Below are 22,765 nucleotides of genomic sequence, written 5' to 3'. Positions count from 1 at the left end.
ATTAATCTCTCCCTATATTGTACCCAGAAAACGAAGGAGAAAGATATAGTTATAAATGTGAGTTGTTATTTATTTTTCTGATCTTTATCAATCAGTTGTCATTTACAGTCTTTGTTGTGCTATGCTGATCAATTAAAATCATTAGTTTAGCTCAAAATGCATTGATTGAATTCTGTATGCCTCCAGTTATTCTTCTGACTTTGATGATGGAAAAATATAATATATGATCCTTGCCCTGAAAGAATTAGTGATCTGACAGGGAGATATATTGATAGATAAATGATTAATGGAATATAATAACTGCTATCCTAGAGTTGGGTGAGGAAAAAAATTCCAGAAGACAAACTAGCTCTACCCTAGAAAGCATGAATAATTTCAAAAGAAGAGAAGCACAAGTATTGAATGCTAGAATATCATGATATAATTAAGAGTTTGCTTTAAAGTGTTGTAAGTTAGGTTTAGGGAAGGGATAAGTTGAAGAGGAAGGAAGAGAAAATGGTGAGAATTGGAGAAAAACTGGAAGAATTTTAGAGATCAAAAATCATAGAGAACTGGGAGGTATAGCTTAATCACGGAAAGCCTTACTAAGGAACTGGTACTTGATCGTATAACCACTGGAAAACATTGACATGATTTATATAAGAAATTAACATCAACATGCTTATGTTTTGGATAAATTATCTAATTCATGTTTAGTTAGATTTGAACAGTCAAGCAAGAGGCAGACACCAACTAGAAGGTTATTGCACTAGTCCATGGAAAAGAAGTCTAAGCCAAGGAGCAGTTTATATAAAAAAAGAATAAATAAATGTTAAAATAGTTACTAAGTAGAATAGACAAAGATTAGCCTTTACTGGAAAGGGAAAATCCAAAGATTACGTAGCTTGATATATAACTGACAAGAAGGCAATTTAAAATAAATTTGCCAAGGAAAATGTGGCTAGGCGCATTGCATGTGAGATGCCTGTAGACGCACAGGTAGAGATATTTTACAAACTGTCCATCAGAAGGAAATTTACAAGCCATGAATTCATAAATAGTAGAGCAGTTGGTAGAAATGGATGAACTCGCCCAAACAGTGTTCCCAGGGAACACTAACAGTTACAGGCAAGCTAGAGGAAGAGGATGCAGTAATAGAATGCCAGAGGCCAACGGGTGTTCTGAAGAATAGGATGCGATATCAGCCAAAAGGAGAAGTGATTTCAAGAAGTAAGTGGATAGCAATGTACCGTGTAGCTGAAGCTTTTATGACGTTAGCATTGAAAAGTTCCCAGTGGATTTGGAAATTTGAATTTCATTGATCAATAGCGCAGTAACTTTTTAATAAAGTGGTGAAAGTAGAAATCAGATGATGGCACACTAAGGAGTTAATAGATGACCATACTGTGGAAAAAAGCAAGTGTTGACAGTTCTCTCAAATTCTGTGTAAGACTCTGAGGCCTTGATGAAAGAACAGAGAGTCTTTGGACAAAGGGCTGAGGACCGCAGCCTGATGCAGAAGTGGCTGAGAAAGGAATGGGTAGCTGGCTGATAGAAAGGCTGTGAAGAGGTGTGGAGAGCTTTTCTGAGACGAGAATCAAGAATGTCCTGTTGCCAACAATCTGCTCTTATCATGTTTGTTTTTCTGTTACTGGATTGTAGAACTGACCCAGGGCTGGCTGGAGCCTCATAGAAGTTATAGAAAAGGAGGGGCAAGTTGAGCTTTCTGGAGAGAGAGAAACTCAAGGCATTGACTTTGCAGTCCATGCTGAGGGACCTGAAAGAAGAAAGTGAAGGGATTTCAGAGTTGAAGCTGAGTCATGGGTATAATGCAGACAAGCTTTTGAGAGAGCTGTGAGAAGAGATGTTTGTGATCTCAGACTGTGGTTCTAGAAGTTAACATTTCAGAGGCTGAAAACGGAATTTTACTTGTCAACAGATTGTTATTTTTATTTATTTATTTATTTATATTATTTATTTATCTTTTTGAGACAGGGTCTCCCTATAGCCCCAGCTGGCCTGGAACTCACTATGTAGACCAGGCTGGCCTTGAACTCACAGAGATCCACCTGCCTCTGCCTCCTGAGTGCTAGGATTAAAAGCGTGTGCCACCAGGCCTGGTTGTTATTTCTTTTAACTTGTAGTGGCTTAAAAGGGCGTTTGTTTTCCTATTAGAATAAGAAGTCTGAAATGAAGCAGTGCTGATGCTGATACTGGGGTTGGCTAGGTTCAGTAGTAAAACCAGCTCCTTTCTGAGTCTTGGTATTTCCTTCTCAAATTACAAAAAGGGGAATAGGGGAAAAAGAAAAACCAGCCTCAGCTCCCTCCTTTCATCAGAAAAAAAGGAATAGTCTGTAAGGGACCCACAAAACTCTGCTTGCAGGATCACCAGACTGTGATACAGGACCACCTCTGTCTACAAACTCCAAGAACCAGACAGCACACATCCCGTATGCTAGAGTGAGGATGGGAGAAGAAAAAGGCCTGATGTTGTTTCATCAGAAAAAGTTGTATCTGTGGGAGAGCCCATAGTTCAGCTTCCTCATGCAGACCAAAGGGTTTAGTACAGAAAGCCCTAGTCCCGAGGGTATGAGGATGAGCTCAGAGTCTTAAAGATGCATGCTCATATGCTGTGGTCACTTTATAAATGATCTGTTAGCAACCACTCCTAGGAGTGGTTAGAACAACTGCTTTTGAGTGAACATCATAACCAAGTGATCAATTAGTAACATTTTAAAAGTTCAATGTACATCGGACTGTGCCCATATAAAGACTAGTCCCTGAGAGAAATATACAGTCATATGAACTCTGAAAGGGTATATGCAGTTGTGTGTGTGTACGCACATGTGTGTGTCCAGTAACCTCATTTCTTGACTATAAACAGAATCTATCAACATTGTCACTTGACATTTTAAGAGCCAGTTAATTGTTCTGTTTTGTCTTTGCCATGCTCAGCATTTCTTTGCTCAATTTATTCCTTCTTATTTAAGAAAGCTTCATAAATTTCAGAAACCCTCAGGAATTTACAAGCCAGTCTTTCAGTACAGCTCTATGCATAATTTGTCATGTTGCTTTAATGTAATGTTATATTTTTGTTATGCCTTACAGTCTAACAAAATGCATAGCATGCCACTACTCCAAACTGTTCTTACTATGGTCATTGCAAGTTTTACTTGGCAACTATAGTTGCCACTGGTGTACTCTTCTTGATTTTTTTTCTTTTGTTTTGTTTCTTTGTTTGTTTGTTTTATAGTTTGGCAACAGTCAATTTCCACTTGTTTGTGTTATTAAAAAAGGAATATTTTTAGCTTTTTAATGGGTTTTATCCAAAATGTCTTTGATAGCATTTGATCAATTGAATATCTTTGGACTTTAGACTCATAGTAGGATTTCAGAAGAGACTGATTTTTGTCTCTTCTCACTGATGTAGAGATAATTCTGTGCACCAGAGTTGGTATCACATAAGAGAGGTATTCAGGGCCTTAAAAGCCCTAAAGTGCTTGGAAATGTTATAATAATGTTACTTATAGTTGCTTTCATCTAGCCTGCCACATGAAACATATGAAAGCGGTGATCGTGACTTGCCATCAAACAACATGCATAATATTAACATTCAAGAGGAGATGCAATGTCGTACATCCACTCTCCAACAGATCGAGTTAGTGAACAGCTAGGATAATGCAGAGATAATTATAATTTTAAATCCACATCACGACATTCTCCTCCTTCTTAGAGGTCAGTTCCCTTGAACAACATTCACTTTTTTATGCTTATGCCATATTATTTTAATTTACTAGAATGTGGTTACACAGAAGAAAATTTAGTCTTAAAAGTTGCATGCCTGAATTTCCCGTCTGGCCCTTACTTGGACTTGACAGAGTCTAGGAAGAGAGACAGTAACAACCATAGACACTCTCTGGGCAGATGTTAACCCCTGCCCTATAAAGTGAGCCTGTCTCCTGAGTTAGTGATGCGTCGGCAGATGCTGTGGGCAGGACCCAAGTACAAAGAGCCCATGTCCTGTGGCAGAGAGAAGGATTTTGAGACAAAAAACAACAACAAAAAAATAAATAAACATATTGACAACTGGAAATTGAACTACAGCATAAGTGGAACTGTTTGTGGCTATAATCATTGAGATTTAATTTGAACAAATAATGTTTATGTTTCAGATTTATACGAATATTGAAAAATTTCATATGCTGAGATATAGATAGGTAGACGATAGATAGATAGATGATAGATAGATAGATAGATAGATAGATAGATAGATAGATAGATAGATAGATAGATAATCATGGCCTATAGAGTCCGATTTTTGTCCCCAAATGTTCTTCAGTGTGGATTCATCCACTGGACCCAGCAAGAGTCCCATCCCTGTAAGATACTGTCTTTCCCTCTCCCAGCAGCCCTCAATTGCCAAAAGTTCCTGAGGTTGGATTGGGATTTCTTACCCACTTCCCCATATCTGCTGGAATTTTGTCTGGTTTGAGCTTGCATAGGACTTGTGCATGCTGGGTGTTTTACCTATATTAACCCATTTACCATTATGGTATTGATACAGTTGTCGCTATTTTGAAAAAGAAACTGAGGCAGAAATAATTGAAGGAATTTGCTCTTGGTATGTAGTAGAGACAAGATGCAAATATAGTATTTGAGAACTAAGCAGTGCCAAATTATTGTTGGTGACCTCTAAAAAAACTGAGGCGTTCAACTATAACAGAACTCTAAAGTTAAGGGAAACTCCCATTTCTGCTGTTCAGTTGTTTCCTAAGGAACCTATTTGTTTTATTATTTTTTATAAATTATTTTGAAAGTTATAGAAAATAGCTCTATCAGTTTTCCAAAAATCCCTTTGGGGCCTCTTGTTGCTCAAAAGCTGTATGTGAATTAAAGAGGAATGCAGCCCACTACAGCTTCCCTCTGTCTCATCCCAGTCTCAGTGCAAGCTTCACAGCTCTACAACAACCAAGTGGTCCCTGCCTGCAGGTGCCTCTGTAATACATATTCTGAGGCTTGTGTTCCTAGGCTGATACAGAAGACTTAGACTGTTTCAGTCAATAAATCCTGAGAGTTGTAAAACAGGTCAATCTAGCCATCTGAAGAATGATTAAAGAATTGGGGACATTTAGCTTAGAAAAGGGAAGACCTTACAGAAGCCAAAAGAGATATATCTTTAATACTTACAGTTCTTTTTTTTTTTTTAAGTATGTCTGAGTGTTTTGAGAGCATGCATGTAAGTGCACCAGAGTTGTGCAGTCCCTGCAGAAGTCAGAACAGGGTATCAGATTCCCTGGAACTAGAATTGTGGATGGTTGTTAGCTGGCCTGTGGGTGCTGGGAACCAAACCCAGGTCCTCTGCAAGGGCAGCCAGTGCTCCTAATCACTGAGCCATCTCTCCAGCCCCAGTACTTACAGTTCTAACACATGAGAATGATTACAAAGTTAAGTAAAACTGACACCAATGAAACTCTAAGTTAATGAAGACAGATACAGGGTTTTTTCATAAGATTAGCTATTTCAGATGTGGAATCAGCTGCCTCAGAGATGCTATGTCCTGTCACAAGTATTGATGTTAGTGTGCAGCCAGAAGCTGAGCAAACTTGGAAAGTGTACGGGAGACACAAGCACAGACACATGGTCAAGCCACATAATGACTAAGGCTGCTTGTTTCTATCTCTCAATAGATTGATTTGAAACAGTTGACTATTGAGTCAAGAACACAAATAGAGCCAGAAAATGATTCAGTGGGTAAAAGCCCTTGCCACGCAAGTGTGATGACATCAGTTCAACCTTCGGAACCCATGGTAAAAGGAGAGAACTGACCCCCAAAAGTTGTCCTCTGACCTTTTCACACACTATGACACACATGCATGTGCACCTTGACTCACATTATATATACACACAATAATAATAAATAAAATGAAATAGATTTTTAAAAAGAATAGAAATAGCTGAACATGTCTTCTAATGCTGCCTCCTCTGTCATAAACAAAATTAGTAAGAACAGCAAAATGAACAAACATAAGCCTTCAAAAAAGCTGTAGATAATGAAATGATCGGTCTCTTTTTGTCTTTTCTCTTTCTTCCAGTGCTTTCTCCTGCTCAAGAGAGTCACGTGAACATGGACCTACCCCCCGTGTCCGAGCAGATCATGCAGACGCTGAGTGAACTTGCCAAGTCCTTCCAGGATATGGCTGACCGCTGCCTGCTGGTCTTGCATCTGGAAGTGAGGTATGACTGAACCAAGCACAGGACATCGTGGTGTCAGTGTTCTCTAATACATAAACCACTTGCTATTTCTGGGAGCAGATAGCACCACCATAAGTTTCTGTTCTTATGTTGATATTGTCTTTTTCTTACAGTGAGCATGCTGTTTAGCAGTATTCACTTTTTTTTTTTTTTCGGTCTTTTTTGAGACAGGGTCTTCCTGTAACCCCAGCTGACCTGGAACTCACTATGTAGACCAGGTTGGCCTCAAACTCACAGAGATCTGCCTGCTTCTGCCTCCCAAGTGCTGGGATTAAAGGCGTGCACCACCACGCCCAGCAGCAGTATTCACTTTTTAAAGAATTTGAATGTATGCTGCATTCTGAGCATGATTCAAAGTTCCTGTGTCCTGTGATGTCAGAACAACCTGGACTTGAATGTATACATCAACCAACTTGGTGATGTGAGGGTCAGACCTTTACAGAGCTTCAATTTCATCCTAAAAATGAACAGAGTAATTTAGAGCAATGTTATGAATGAAGTCATAAAGAATTTGTACCATCCATATTAAGTACTCAAAATGTGTTGATAATTTTACTAAAAGTCAGAAAGGAAGTTAGATGCAAGAATCATGATTCCCTTCTTCAGCAATCTTAAAACCCAAGTGAGGAGATTAAGGAAAATAATCCAAGAGAATAGTTTCAAAGATGCTGTGTTCCCTCCCCTGCAGCTGAAATACTCTGTAGCCATGGTAACCTCTTATTATACAGATGGAAATGAAAGGAAGACCTAGGAAGCCTTCAGTTGTCCATTCATTTACCAAAAAACACTAGCAAGAGTCTTCTTTGTGCCAGGCAATGTTAAAAACATTAGACAGCAATAAACAAAACATTCAAGATCCCTGCTCTTTGGGGACTACCTTTCAATGGATACAGGGAGTCTGTCAATGACTAGGCAAAAAAAAATAATAATTTCAGATAAGTATAACTAGAGCAATAAAAGCATGTAATGAGAAGCAAGTGATATGGTTCAGAGGGTTAAGGTGCTTGCCTCCAAGTATGACAACCTAATAATAAGATTCCCCAGAACTCACATCGTGGAAGAGAGGACTGACTTCAGTAAGTTGCCCTCTCACCTGCATGCACACATGCACTAATTAATTAAGTAATAAAAATTTTAAATAATAGTCTAATGAGATCAATCAGTGCTATTTAGTAGAAAGATAATGTGAACACAAATGCAAGCCACATACAGCATATAAATTTTTCTAATGCAGACTGAATATCCGTAATCCAAAAACTCAAACCTGAAACTGCTCTTCAGACTTGGCCATTTCAGTGCTCATCCAATAAATTCTGCACATGTATTCTGAAATCCAAAAAACTTTGACCCCAGATATTTTAGATAAGTAATACTCAAAACAGTAGTCACATTTGAAATATAGAGGGAAGTAGGTAAAATGAATAATAATGAACTTATTTAGACTGGTATGTTCACTATATTATTGCTTAACATAGTTAACATAAAAATGATTAATGAGTTACTTTTCATTTTCTACAGTAAGCCTTTGTAATCTTCATATTTTATACTTAAAGCACATTTCAGTGAGGACATTTCAAGTGCTTGATAACTACACATGGCCAATGAACTCTGGATAGTGCAGGGTGTAAAGGGTTAAGTGAGTTGTTTAGACAGAGGAAATGTGGCAGACAAGAGCCATGTGAACTAATACCTAGAGGAAGAAAGTCTCAGACAAGGAGCTACATTCACAGAGGTCCTGAGACACAGTCAGTCCTGGCAAGTTGGAGGCACAGAGAGAAGGCCAGTACAGTTGCAGCCAGATGAATGAGGCAGGTGAGGAGAATTGAAAGAGTAAGCTTAGAGACAGACTAGAGCCCGATCATGGGCAGTAGTGATGCCTGACACATTGGAGGTCTTAAAGCCAAGGAAGTAATTCAGATTTTGTTCTAGATGCATTAAAAAGTCATTGGAGGGCTGTATGTAGGGGAGGAATGTGAATTAATTGACATCTAACTGAGGTGGAACAGACTGAAGGAAGAGAAATGTCGAAGGCAGAGGTGAAGGCAAGGACTCAGCTTTCAAGATGTGCAGTCTGAGGTGCATATTCAGCACCGCAGTAACAGTGTCATCTAGATTGCTGGATACACATGTTGAAACCTTGGGATTTGAAAGTCACAGTATGGTAAACATTTTCTTCTGTATATACTGTGGAGCATGAGTCAAGTTGATCAAATAATTTTTGGGGTTTTTTTTCATTTGCACTCTCTATAACACCTACATTTCTGAAATATAAACAGGACTGTGGCTAATAGTTAAGACTTTGGAATATGTTTAGAGTTCACGTAGACCTCGGGTGGCCTTGGGGCATGTCACCATTGCTCCCTTCGCATGCAGCTCACTTCCTTCATTCCTCAGCCTCCTACAATGAGCCATCGTTCCATGGCTTACTAGCACCCTCTGGGTGAACAAAAGAAGTAGCCCCGAGGTCTGGAATCTGTTTTACTCACCATTATTTCTGAATTTATTTCTTACGTTAACTTGTCCAGAAATAAAGAGTGTTGCTATGTTTTCTGATTTGTTTTACGATAATTTTTAGATTTGTTTTCTATTTATTTTCAAGCTGATATGAAATAAGTCAGGCGTTTTCTATGAATAGATTAATGCAATAGACAGAGAAGAAAGAAAAAAAAAGCACCCAAGTAATATTCCTACACCTCTGTTTCCTGGGTTGCAAAGAAAACAGCAAATTAATTACTGTCACAAATCCTGGAATTTATGCTATTGATTGTGTGATCTCAGGACGTGCTCTACATTCAGAGTTACCTACTTGTGTGCAGCTAATTCCAAGTGGGATATTTTCAGCATGTTTGAATAAGACCTTTGAAATCCTTAACTTCTATCCTGCCCTTTTTATTTTTCATACTTCTTGGCAATACTGTTCTAATAATGCTGAACATGTTTTAATCGTGATCAACGCTATAAGAAAGCACATAGTGCTGTGACATCCGATTCCATACTTATTTCAGCATCAGTTTAAAAACAGAAAAGGGTCACTTCAGCCTGAATTTTAGTACCCTGGATGCAGAATTATTTTTCCTTTTCTTTGAAAGCACTAAACATCTTTATTTTTTCTAAATCAATTTGTGTCTGTATTTACCATATCAGTCACATATGAACATTCTGCTAGTTTTATGAACCATACTTTAAAAGAATAAGGACAAAATGGGGAAATGTTCATTAAAAAACAAACTGAATGTTGGAACCCTGTTACAAGAAGAAATGTGAAAAAGTATGAAGATGCTTGTGCCTGTGCCTGTCCTATCACATTATCAATAGGGGTGGAAGGAGGGTCATACAGTGATGATGCAAAGTGAACGAGACAGGTATCATGCTAATCATCATGCTATGGCGCATTCATGTTATGATAGATGCAACTGCCAAGTCCAGTGAGGACCCGGAGTGCAAGGCTGGAGACAGAATCACCCACTCTTCTAGGTGTGTCTTGTTTTTGTTATGAGTGACCCCAGAATCTGAGCCAGTCTGGATGCATGTGTGATTTCTTCTAAAGAATGAGCGGGCTTTAAACCAAACCCAGATAAAAAGTAGGTACTTGTCTCCCCAAACAAGATCTGTGCTCTTTAAAGCAAATGAATTGGTTTATAACTAGATTGTGTTTTCACATGGTAGTTCGCTTGCAAATCTACTGCATATAGCTATGAAGTACAGAGGATGTGAAACCACCACCATCCTTACTTCAATAATTAACTGATGCTTCTTTTGTCTCCATCCTGTTATAAGAGAATAATAACTGAGGCCCTGTTGTCTAGGCGCTGGAGTGATGAAGTGGTACTGCCTCTGACACTTTTAGCCAGGAAGCTACTATAGCAAGATAATACAGAAGCAAAGACAACCAGAAGCCCCATGGAAAGTACTAATGGGTTGGTTATGCTGGCAAAAGTCCATAACAACTTCAGATGCCAAACTTTGTCTTATTCCCCAAAATATCTTTATATCTATAGCCCATATTTTTCTTTAACATTGCTAAAGTTCAGAGCAAAAAAATGTTCTCAGATCCAGCAGGTTCTGTGTTGAAGAACCCATCCAAAAAGTATTTGACATTTTACCTGTGTCATTGCAGGGCACATAGGCAGATGACACCCCCAAGAGGTGAAAGGCATGGTGAGACCATTAAAGTTGTTGAGAGTTTTTTCATATCTGAACTTTAAAAAAAGGAAATTAAGTTGCCATTTGAGACCAAGATGCCAAAAGAATGTCACCTTTATCAGCTGATTTCCCTCACCATCAGGAGGGCTCTAAGTGGGTTCAACAGCAACTGCCTGTCACTGTTGGGCTTCTAAGTGTGCACTTTTTGAAAATCAACCACCCTGCTGTGCAATCAGCAGTGTTTGCAGGAAACCTTAATGCCAAAGTCAGGCGAAGGTCAGCAACAGCATACCAGAATCCAAAGAAAAATAAAACTTTATTTGAATTTGACATTCACTGGTGATAATTTTCTTTCTTTTATTATCTCTGATCATTTGGGAAGAAGACAGTACCTTAAGCAGTGGTTGTCTCCCCTCTCTGCCCTCAGCATTAGGATCTCATAAGCTTTCACCTCCAGCATGTCCGAATTTTCTACCCAGTCTTTACTTTGATTTCTCTCCATGATCTACCATCAGTCTATTCTTATATTGTGCCAAAGTGATCTTGCCAAAGTTAGTGTTTGATTATATCATTTTAACTCTTAAAATTATCTTGGGACTGGAGAGACGGCTCAGCATTAAGGGCATGTACTGCTATTCCAGAGGACCAGAGTTCAGTTCCCAGCACTCAAATAGGGTAGCCAACAACTGCCTAGAACTCTAGCTCAAGGGAATCTCATGCCCTCTCTGGCTCCTGTTTGCACTACAGTCATGTGCACATACCCTCACACAGACACAGACACAGACACAGACACACACACATACACACACACACACACGCACACACTATTTTTAGAATTTTATTTATTTATTGGTCTGAGACAAGGTCTCCCTACAGCCCCAATTGGCCTGAAATTCACTATGTAGATCAGGCTGGCCTTGAACTGACAGAGATCCTCTTGCCTCTGCCTCCCAAGTGCTGTGACTAAGGGTGTATGCCACCATGGCCAGCAATTTTTAAAAATAAATCTTTAAAATTCTCCTAAGTGTCCCTAAGTTTTCTGGCATGAAGTCCACATAAGTTGACCTCACACCTGTCATGTGATCTGTATGGAGCAGACAGGAACCTCTCGCCATTGCTCAGAGCCATCCTGCATGTTCAGTTTCATGTCTTTCAATATGGTCTTCCTGTTGTCTATGATTATGCTTTCTGTGACTTCCTTAAATATACTTGAGTACAGATGCTTTCATTTCAACTAAGTGCTACTTCTTTATGCCTGGTAGTAATTCGTTGTCCTGTCATGAATCCCATTCCAGGGTTAGTCAATTTTCAATATATCAGAAAGATCATATTTAAGGATGGGAACACTATGACCAGTGCCTTTAGTGACATCTTGATCAAAATTGTTCCCTTTGACAATTAGGTCAGGAATGTCAGCTTGAGTTTTTATTGGTGAAATTACACATTAATTAGCAGTTATTAGGATGAGAACCTAATAGTGAAAATGAACCATAGTCAAGGTATTTGTGTGTTCTCCTATAACCAGATTCTAAGAATAATGCTCAGGGCTGCCGAGATGGATCAATGGGTAAAAGTGCTTGCTGTACCACCATGAGGAACTGAGTTTGAATCCCCAGTACCCATATAAGAAAAAAAAGCCAGGCATATTTGCCTGCCTGTAAACCCAATATTGGGGTGAGGGGGAGCAGAGACAGGCAGGTACCAGGAGCTCACGGCCAACCAGCCAAGCCAAAGCTGTTCAGTGAGAGACCCCATCTCAAGACAATAAGGTGGAAAACAATAGAGGAAATTACCCAACATCCCCCCGCTGGCCACTAGTGGACATGCACAGGCATAGACATATCTGCATAGTCATATGTGTGTTATATACACACACACATGCATACACATATACACACACACGACAAAAAGATAAAATTTTTAAATAGAATATCACAGTCCTGTGCAGAATATCTCAAAATAGATCATAGAGGTCAGATGTGTAGCTCAGTGGTAGAACATGTGCATAGCATGCTCAAGGCTCTAGGTTTGACTAGTACACATACACTCACACACAGAGACACACACACAATAAATAAGCATATTTTAAAGTACTTTAAGAATCAATTATAAGTTTCTGTATGCCAGTTGTATAGCCTCTAAAAAAACCTCAAAAAGATCTAGAAAACATAAGAGAAAATGTTGTAACATAGTTTGGGCAAAGACTTCTTAAATATGATATAAAAAACACCATCCAAGGAACCAAAAAATGTTGACTTTTATCACGTTTAAAAATCATTCTTTGAAAAAGGCATTGTGAAGATGAAAAGATAAGCCAAAGACTGGGAGAAAATTATGTCTGACATAAAACTTGTATCTGGAACATATAAAGAACACTCAAAACTTAGTAAGAAAACAACTAGCCCAATTTTTAAAAATTGGGCAAATGATATAAACAGACACAGCACTGAAAATTATGAAAAATAAGTACACGTGGGGCTGAAGGGATGGCTCAGTAGTTAAGACTTGCTATTCCAGAGGACCGGAGTTCAATTCCCAGCCACCTCATCATGTGACTCACAACCACCTGTAACTCCAGCTCCTGGAGGCTAATGCCTCTGGCTTCTTTGGGCACTTGCACTCACATGCTCGTATCCACACACAGACAACACATACACATAATTAAAAATAAATAAATAAATCTTTTAAAGAATAAGTGTATGAAAAAGTTTCAGTATCATTACTCATTAGGAAAATTTAAATTAAACCCACTGAGATACTAAAATGCATCTAACTAAAAAAAAAAGTTATTTTTAACTGGCACAGAGTGCTGGTGAGGATGCAGAGCACCTGAAATATGTGTGTGTTGCTGGTAGGAGAGCAGACTGGTACACAGTAAGACAGTAGCTTGTTTCATCCAAAATTGAAGATACCCTTTGCATCTGTTTTAGCAAATTCCAATTGTAGGCAATTACTCTAGAGAAATTAAGATTTATATTTGCATAAAAGCCAAAAGCAACTCAAGGGAGAAAAAGATTTATTTCAGCTCATAGTTGAAAGGATATAGTCTAGCATGGCTGGGAAGGGCAGTAGCAAGAGTACAAGGTGACTGACCCCACATGCATGTGCAGTCAGGAAGGAGAGAGCTGAAGAGTGGTGCCCAGTTGGCTTCCTTTTTTTCTCTTTTTGTCTAGTCTAGAACTCCACTACATGGAATGGTACCACCCACATTCTGTGTGAGTCTTCCTCTTCAGCTAAACTAAGTTCTTTGGAAATATCCTCAAAGGCACACTCAGAGGTGTGTCTCCTCGGTAATTCCAAATCCGTCAAGTTGACAATGGAGATTAGCCAACACAGGAGCTACTCAGAAGGCTACATTCTGTGTGGTGCTGTTTATATGGCATTCTGAAGAATCAAAAATGTAGGGTTACCAAGGGTTTGAGGCATGAATGGGGGTTGACTACAGAAGACACACGGGACTTTAGGAAGTGACAGTTGTGTTCCATAATCTGATTATTATTATTGTGGTGATTAGGAACTGTAGACATTTGTCAAAGTCCATAGAACTGTTCACTAAAAGGGGAGAATTGTAATTTAGTGTATAAAATCTCATTTTTGGAAGAAGAAGGTGGGAGACAGCAAAAACAGCGATGATGATATAAGCTAGGGAGATGACGCAGTCAGTAAAGTACCTGCCACACAGGCATAAAGACCCAAATTCAGATCCCCCGCACCCTCATAAAAGCTGAGCATGCTGGCATACTTGGGGAGCAGGAACAGTGATAGGCAGAGCCTTGTAGCTCATTGACCAGACAGCCTGTCTAGATTGTTGAGCTCCAAGTTCCCTGAGAGATCCTGTCCTCAGAGGCAGGTGGATCTCTGTGAGTTCAAGGCCACCTTTATCTACAAAGGGAGTTCCAGGCCAGCTGGGGCTACAGGGAGACTATCTCAAAAAGATCAAAAAAAAGAGAAAGAAAATCAAAATATAAGGAGAAAAGCAATCAAGAAAGACACCCAATATCAACCTCCACACATACACACATGCACACACTACACGAAAGAATTAATGTAGGCAAAGCATATGGTTATATCATTAGGGCCAATGCCCAAGTCTTTTGTAGCCATTTCTTTAGGAACATTTCCTATTATCTGATGACAACTCTGGGTAGAAGAAGCTCAGCTCTGAACAAACCTTATGTCTGCCTCCAGAGGAACTTTCTATGTAAAAGAAGCCAGAGTTAGGTATTCTTTGAGCTCACACAACAGTCTGAACTGTACCTGCCAGTGTCTGGTGTTGGTTTGGGAGTTTTACTCTGTTTTCTCTTTGTTTTTCCAAAATAAGTACCTGTATGTGTGGCAGATTTTGGACTGTGACTTGTTTCATCATAAATAGGTGGTGGCATTACAGCCAAACCTAGCCCGCCTCAGACATCTTTGTCAGTTGCCAATATGAATCACAAAGAACCTAAGAATTATTTATGACCACCCGGACTCAAACCATTTCAACACAGAAATGCCTTCCTTCTGTAAGCTCACTCACACACATTCTGAGACTCAAGGATCTCCCACTGCCACAAACCTTTCCTGATACCTCATGGCCAATTTCCATGGCCCTGTGTAGATGGACTTCATGTTGCTATCTTCTTTTGGGTCATTCTTGTTTTTGGTCTGCTCCATTAGGCTGTGGAGTCATTAATGCTATAAACTGTCTTATATTTCTGAATCCTAGCACAGTTTACAGCCATTTTATATATGTTCAATAAGTAATTTATCCAAGTAATAAAGTAGCAATGATTAGTACTAGTGCTGGTTGTCAACACTTTCTGAGTACTCTTTATGCCAGGCTCTATGCTTTATATGGGTCCCATGTGGCAGAAATTATTATTGACCCCATTTCAGAGATAGGGAAACAGGCATAGAAAGATTCCAGTATTTTGACTTAAGTTACACAGCTAATATATGTCAGAACTGGGGAAAAAAAGCAGTGGTCTCCCACCATAGCACAGCATTGAAGGTGTGAACTCAGCCTCTCCATATGTTGAAAGACATCCTGCTTGCCATGCTGTGCATACAGTCTTGGCACTGGAAGAACTTCAGAACTCAGCTATTTCTTACCAAGAGTGTATATGTTAAAGAAGCAAACTTCATCGAAGCCTGCTTGCTCCAGGTCACTCAGTTGTATCATAACCGAGCTGGCATTTTGGTTGAAAAGGACTGACGGGAGGTGTATGCAAACGTTTAGGCCACTGCTGCTTCAGATATATTGCTGTTCCTCTTCAAGACCCTTGAAGGGTGGGAAGGCTGAGTTTCGATTGCTCTCCCCCTCTCTCTTCTGCAGAGTTCACTGTTTCCACTACCTCATCCCCCTGGCAAAGGAGGGCAACTATGCCATTGTTGCCAATGTGGAAAGTATGGATTATGATCCTCTGGTGGTCAAGCTCAACAAAGACATCAGTGCCATGGAAGAGGCCATGAGTGCCAGCCTTCAGCAGCACAAGTTCCAGTACATCTTTGAAGGTCAGAGCCCGCCTCTGTCTCTGGGAGCTTGGGAGGAAGGATGGGTGAAGGTTTTCCTGTGTTTCTGTATTATAGCAGTTTCCCAGTTTGTTTGGATTAAAACTGCCATAACCTCACCTCTCTGTGTATGAGTAGGCAGATAATGTGACTGCCACCTGCTCCTGGCTGATAGTGAGATTTCATCCAAGATAATGCAGATGTCTCCCCTCCACTTACCTTGACATGCATGCTTCTCATGAGATGTGCAGATGTGCAGTGTGGACTACTGGTTAACTTGAGAGGAACTCATTTTTTAAAAGGAAGGGAGGGAGGAAGGAAGGGAGGGAGGGAGGGAAGGAGGGAGGGAAGGTCATATAGATAGACAATGAGGCGAGAGCTCTGATTGATAGATCTTCCCTTGACTAACCTAAAAACTAGAAGGGAAAGTTTCTGTCACATCCGAAAAGAACAGACTCTTACGATCAGCAATGACTTTTAGGAAGACTGCTTCCATCAGGAGGCCTGTGAGAGATATTTGCTTTCAAATTTTAAAAAATATAGTTCCAGCCAAATAATTTTTTATGCTGAATTCTACCCATAAGCCCCTATCTCTATAATAAAGTACCTGAGATAATTAAGTTATAAAGAGAAAAGTTTAAACAAGAGTGATGGCTCAGCTGTTAAGAGCACTAGCTGCTCTTCCAAAGGACAGTTAAGGTGCATTATCCAAAGACTGTCACACATGCAAGATGATAATGTATCAATGCATGACCAATGCTTGCTTTATGAGAAAGTTGTATTACAGTGACTTTGCAACTCTTCACCCCAAATCCTGTTTTACCACTAAGTTTTTTTAAATTGTATTTATTATTTTTATTTTATGTGTATGCAAGTATTGCCTGCGTGTACGTAAGTGCACCTGTGTCGTGCAATGCCTGCGGAGGTCAGAAGAAGCTGTCGGATCCCCTGGAGTTACAGACAGTTGTTAGCTGCCATGTGGGTGCTGGGATTTGAACCTGGGTCTTCTTCAAGTACAATCAGTGTTCTTAACCTCTGAGCCATCTCTCCAGCCCCTACCACTAAGTTTTTAAAATAAAGTCATGAAGATGGAAATATGTTGTGAAGGAGGGTATACCTAAAAATGCCAGTATTAAAACATGAGCTGTTGGTTAGCCCAGTCACTATGAACTGGGACACCTGGAGAATCTTCTGCAGCTTGAGATCATAGCATCCATCTGAGCCTGAGCAGCCTGTCACTCTCCTCTTACCACACAAGAGCTTTCTCTTTGTTCCTGATCGTGGCTCTTCCAGCACCTCAGCATTCATATTATGCATGTGCTTGAATTTATTTCTTAATGTTATTGTAAGTTATCAATATGTTTATACCCTACAAATGAGGCACCCTGGCTTCACCGACATGTTCAGCACACTGTGTGTGTGTGTGTGTGTGTGTGTGTGTGTGTGTGTGTGTGTGTGTGTAACATAAGAACAGAACTCTTCTGGAAAGATTTTTCTAGCTTAAACGGGGGACCCATGGTGTATTTCTTTTTGTTTGAGCACAAATCTCTTTCTTTGCTCTGTTTTTTATTTTGTGTTTATGAGTATATTGCCTGCATGTATGTAAGTGCACCCATGCTGTGCAATGCCCACAGAGGTCAGAAGAGGGTGTTGAATTCCCCTGCAGCTAGAGTTACAGATGGTTTGTTAGCTGCCATGGGAGTGCTGGGAATTAAACCTGGGTCCTCTACAAGAACAGCCAGTGCTCTTCACCAGTGAGCCATCTCTCCAGCCCCTCTTTCTTTACTTTAAATAGTAGCATAGGCAAGTTTGAGGTCTTGAATTATGAGTGACGGTAGCTAATCTGGGAAAGAATGCCTCTTCCTCAGCCTTTTCTACTTTCATCTCAGCTAAAAGGAAACTGATTTTGAAGACAGAGGAAGCCATTGAACCTGAGATGTGCCTACTCTGATCTGAGTCATAGTTGCTGGGAAAGAACTCAGACTCTATGAAAGGAAGACAACAAAACAGACTACCTGTGACTGGTCAGAGTGGCTCTAGAGTTCTGAGAAAAATGTCCTGCTAGAGCCAACTATGCAAAAACAGGAAAATCTGAAGAAATCTTAAAAATTAAATCTGACTTTTAAAAGTAGTCACCTATATGTACTTCATGTTGTTTTGAGCCATCATTCCTCAGCCCTGTCACATGAGCTGCCCTAAAGGAGTCTTATTGGTTCAGTAATGACCTTTCTGCCCTTTGCCAGATTTCATGGATTATAAAATAATCCTTTAGGGCTGGAGATATGACCCTGTTGGTAGAGTATTTGGCCTAGCACTCACCAGAAGTCCTAGGTTCAGTCCCTAGTACCATATAATCCCACTAGGCATGGTAACACATGCCTGTCACCCCAGCACTTTGGAGGTGAAGGCAGGAGGATCAAAAGATTAAGGTCATCCTTGGCTACATAAAGAATTTGAGGCCAGCCTAGAATATATAAACCCTGTCTCAAAAAACATAAAAGCCAAACTAGCAAAAAAGGAGAGTCCTTAATATGTAAGAACAAACAACTTACAGAACCCCAGAAATAGCCATAGATGTCTCCTGCAATTCACCAGTGAACTCATAATCTGCTTTTCCTTCTCACTTTGTTTATGATTATGTTCTCTCCCCATTGTCAGTGCTGAAGTCTATTAGCATTATTGCCAGGAGCCTGTATTTTATTGACTGATTTTTACTTAGCAATGTTGAAGTTTAAATGTTAGCATATTGTTAATGCTCAATTTAGAACTGATTCATTTTTACATATGTAGGTTCCCAAATGTATACTTCTGTCTGTTTTGTGGGTAAGAGGAGAGGACCAAACAGATCACTGTGTATACCTGTGTTCTTTTCTGCTTCCAAGATAGCTGCATATGCAGATAGGTGCTCCTTTGCACGCTCATCCCTTGAAACACCTTGACAGATTCTTGAAAGTGCTTATGCGTGGTGTCCTCAGATGAATACGGCAGTGTCAGACTTGTGAATATACCAAGTTTGGCTGACCTCACAAAGGTTCCCATTTGCAATTACTAAAACAATGTAGAAATATCCTGAAATTATTGTTAAGATTAGATGTTGCATCTGGTAGACAGTTTTCTTGATCATTTAATCTGTGGAGGATGGAAAAGAGCAGTCCTGCCACCAGGCATGGTTGGGCATGCCTGTAATCCCAGGAGGCAGAGGCAGAGGCAGGCAGATCTCTGTGAGATCAAGGCCAGCCTGGTCTACAGGTCTACATAGCAAGTTCTAGGTCAGCTAGGGCTATAAGGAGACAAAAAAAAAGAGCAATCCTATGTACAAATTTTAACTGGATACCGCTAACCTATCTCTCTTCTCTCTTCACACCCTGTGCTGACCTCTCAGGCCTGGGACACCTCATCTCCTGTATCCTCATTAATGGTGCCCAGTACTTCAGGCGCATCAGTGAGTCTGGCATCAAGAAAATGTGTAGAAACATTTTTGTTCTTCAGCAGAATTTGACCAACATCACCATGTCACGGGAGGCAGACCTGGACTTTGCAAGGTACAAAGGAACATGCTCAGTTTATTTTCTCCCTTCCTTCTTTCTTTCCTTCCTTCCTTCCTTCCTTCCTCCCTCCCTCCCTCCCTCCCTCCCTTTCTTTTTATCATTTTTTAAATAGCTTATTTATTTTTATGTGTATGAGTGTATTGCCTGCATGTATGTAAATGTACCTGTGTCATGCTATGCCCATGGAGGTCAGAAGAGAGCATAGGATTCCCCTGGAACTGAATTTGCATATGGATGTTAGCCACCATGTGGGTGCTGGGATCAAACCTGGGTCCTCTGCAAGAGCAGCCAGTGAGTGCTCTTAACCACTGAGCCATCTCTCCAACCCCTGGTTATTTATTTTTAGACAGGGTCTTACTATATAGCCCTGGCTGGCCTTGAACTCACTATGTAGACCTGGATGGCCTCAAACGTACAGAGATCCACCTGCCTCTGCCTCCAGAGTGCTGACATTAAAGTTGTATGCTATCTTACCCAGCTAGGCTGTTGTTTATACCAAAGCCCAATGACTGTACTAAGATATTCTCTTAAATGGATTCCTGGTACTTGAAAAACTTATTTTAAAAAAAAAGAAAGAAAAGTGGCTAAGGAAATGATTCAGCAGTTAAAGCACTTGTAGTACAAGCAAAAGGATCGAGTTCAGATCCCTAAAATACATGTAGATGCCAGGTAGGTGTGGTGGCTCACCTAGAATTCCAGACTTGGAATGCAGAGTCGAGATCCCCAGAGTAGGTTGCTAGGCAGACTAGCTCTGTGTTTGACTAAGAGACCTTGCTTCCCTGAATAAAGTGGAAGAATGACTGAGGAAAATTCCCTGGTACCATCCTCGGGCCTCTGCATACATTTGCATATCCATGGGGATGCATACACATGTGCCTGGTACCATCCTCGGGCCTCTGCATACATTTGCATATCCATGGGGATGCATACACATGTACACACACACACACACACACACACACACACACACACACATACACATGAAAACAGAAAGGAAGGAAGGGAGGGAGGAAGGGAGGGAAGGAGGAAAAAAGAAAGAACTTAGTTCTTAGGTGATAGAGAAGGTAATTGTACAAAACTTTATTCAGAGCTTAACATTCCTCTGAAGAGTGGTTTTTTCTCACTGTCTAACCTAAGTCCTTTTCTTAAAAATATTTCCATCTATCTATTTTGTGGTGGGAGGTCAGGATAGGGGAGCATGCGACAACTAAAGTCAGAGGGTGCTTGTGGTTCTTTCCTTCCACCATGTGATTTCTTGGATTCAACAGAGGTTGTCAGTCTTGGTGGCAAGTTGTTTTTATCTGCTGGGCTATCTCACTGGCCTGAACTCAAGGTCTTCATACTACAAAGCTTCAGTGGCTCTTTTTCAAGTAAAAACAGAACATGTGCTCATTGCATGAGACATGTATTAAACAAGGAAATGCATAAGCACTACATGTGAGCCTTTGGCCTAGGGTGGCAATAACCTGATATTCCGTTTCCTAGCGTTTAGTACATATGCTGTATGTATAGGACTTCCCACTCAGACATGCATATGATTTCTCTTTTTATAAAATTTAAACTATTGATGTAATTTAAATTTTATTCTGTTGTGCTTTCCCATATCAATAATATTCTTTGAAAACATGATTTTTCAAATTTTCATCAATACTACTTGAAGATGTTACTTTCAATGAATGGACAAATATTCCATGAACCATCATTTATTTTTAGTGGTTTTTTTTTTTTTTTTTTGAGGCTTGCCATTTTTGCATTTTTTTTTTCTCTCATGGCAAACAGCAAGTGTTGGGCTTACCTTTACATGCACCCGTTCTGACACCACCTCTATCTGACCCAGTTAGAACTTGCCTAGTCTTGTTTCCACTGGAAGAAAAGTTGTTACTCGAATCTACGCTTTTTCTTCTCTCAGTTTGCTGATCCTAATTCCTAATGTTTTCTTTTAAGACATTTCTTCAAACGTGACAGTTAATTTTATTTTCTCTTCATTTGGTTTCAATATTCTGTATTAAAGCAGTCAGATGCTTGGTGCTTTAATCAAAGTGCAAACTGTTTTGGAGACTGCGGATGACAGTTTGGTAGCAAACCCCACACGCACTTTGTTATTTATAGTTACATGAATTGTTCCATAAACTTATTTTCCAAATGCCTCTTTAGCTAGGAAGGTGTTTTTTTTTAATAGCCTAAAATGTTCCTATTTGTTATTTCTGTGTCTTCTCCTTTGACTTTTAGATTCCTCTAGAAGTTGAGGGAAAATTGAAAGAATTTTTTGAAGTATTTAAAGGAATAATAAAATAGTATGTGACTTTGACCATTTTAAAGACATTTATGCTGGATCTTTGTTTTGAAAATGGTGCATATGCATTCCTGTCTAACCTTTCTTCTCTGATCTGTTTGTAGTGTTGCTACCCTGCCCTTCTCACCTCTCCTACAGTTTCCCTCCTGCTTGCAGGAAAGAGTGTGTGTGTGTGTGTGTGTGTGTGTGTGTGTGTGTGTTCATTAAATTCCCTGTTTTAGGATAAATTTGGTGGAAAGCCTTCCTTGTTCAGATTAGAGAAACCAGGTGTGACTGAATGCTGCATTTATTTGGCTGCTCTTAGGGGAAATGATCTCATTATTGAATTAGTCTATTCATAATAACATTGACAAGGGGAAGTTAAGAACATGGAGGCCTGAGGGACACAGAGAGCCATTACTAATTCTCTGAGGAATATGATCCCTAAATTCAATCATCCTTTTTTAAATGATTTTTTTTATTTAGCTGAAATAAGTAAATTAACACAGTTCTTGGCAGACAGTATGGGGCTCAAATACATACTGAAAGTAACAGCATCTGAATCATGAAATGCTGACAGGGCAGTACTGAGATTGGCATCAATGGGCCATGTTCCAGTGAAGGGTTTCCGCAGGACATAATTGAATGGCAACCTAGTCTTACCTTTCACAGTTGGATTTTTTTTATTATGTCCAAGGAGTGGGTAAAAGGTGACCTGGGAGAGGTATTTCTAGCATTACTCCTCATTCTTCAATGTATTATGAGGCTGGCATGAACATATAGCACTGGAGGATTGTGATCTCTGGATCCTGGTTCAAAGACCATTTCTCTGAACTAAATGGTAAACTCCAAACTATTTCCCCAGTGCTTGGACCAGAATAAGTGATCACTAGATCTGTTGAATAAGTGAACAGATCAAATCAAGGCTTTGCTTGGATGGTAATGAAGAGCTTAGGCAGTGACAACTTATGTTATCTATAATGTCCTGAGAGTTTTAATCAGTATATATGGTCAGTTTTCTATAGGTTCATAAAAAACAAAGTATCTCTCATATCTTTTTGAAGAAGGCATTACCAAA

General features: G+C 39.8%; 1 protein-coding gene across 1 annotated transcript in view; it reads left to right on the top strand.

Annotated features, from left to right (window-relative positions):
- The window catches only part of Exoc4 (exocyst complex component 4), an 849,021-nt gene that overhangs the window by 768,734 nt on the left and 57,522 nt on the right, over positions 1-22,765 (top strand). The window contains exons 15-17 of the mRNA XM_008836072.2: positions 6,072-6,213; positions 15,692-15,870; positions 19,250-19,409. Of these exons, the coding sequence (XP_008834294.1) occupies positions 6,072-6,213; positions 15,692-15,870; positions 19,250-19,409 (481 nt within the window). The remainder of the gene's footprint in view (positions 1-6,071; positions 6,214-15,691; positions 15,871-19,249; positions 19,410-22,765) is intronic.

The sequence above is a fragment of the Nannospalax galili genome, unplaced genomic scaffold, assembly GCF_000622305.1.
Source record: "Nannospalax galili isolate Female #2095 unplaced genomic scaffold, S.galili_v1.0 scaffold1617, whole genome shotgun sequence".
NCBI classification, from domain to species: domain Eukaryota; kingdom Metazoa; phylum Chordata; class Mammalia; order Rodentia; family Spalacidae; genus Nannospalax; species Nannospalax galili.
Note: the sequence above shows the minus strand (reverse complement) of the source record. Positions and strands in the feature narration are given on the sequence as shown.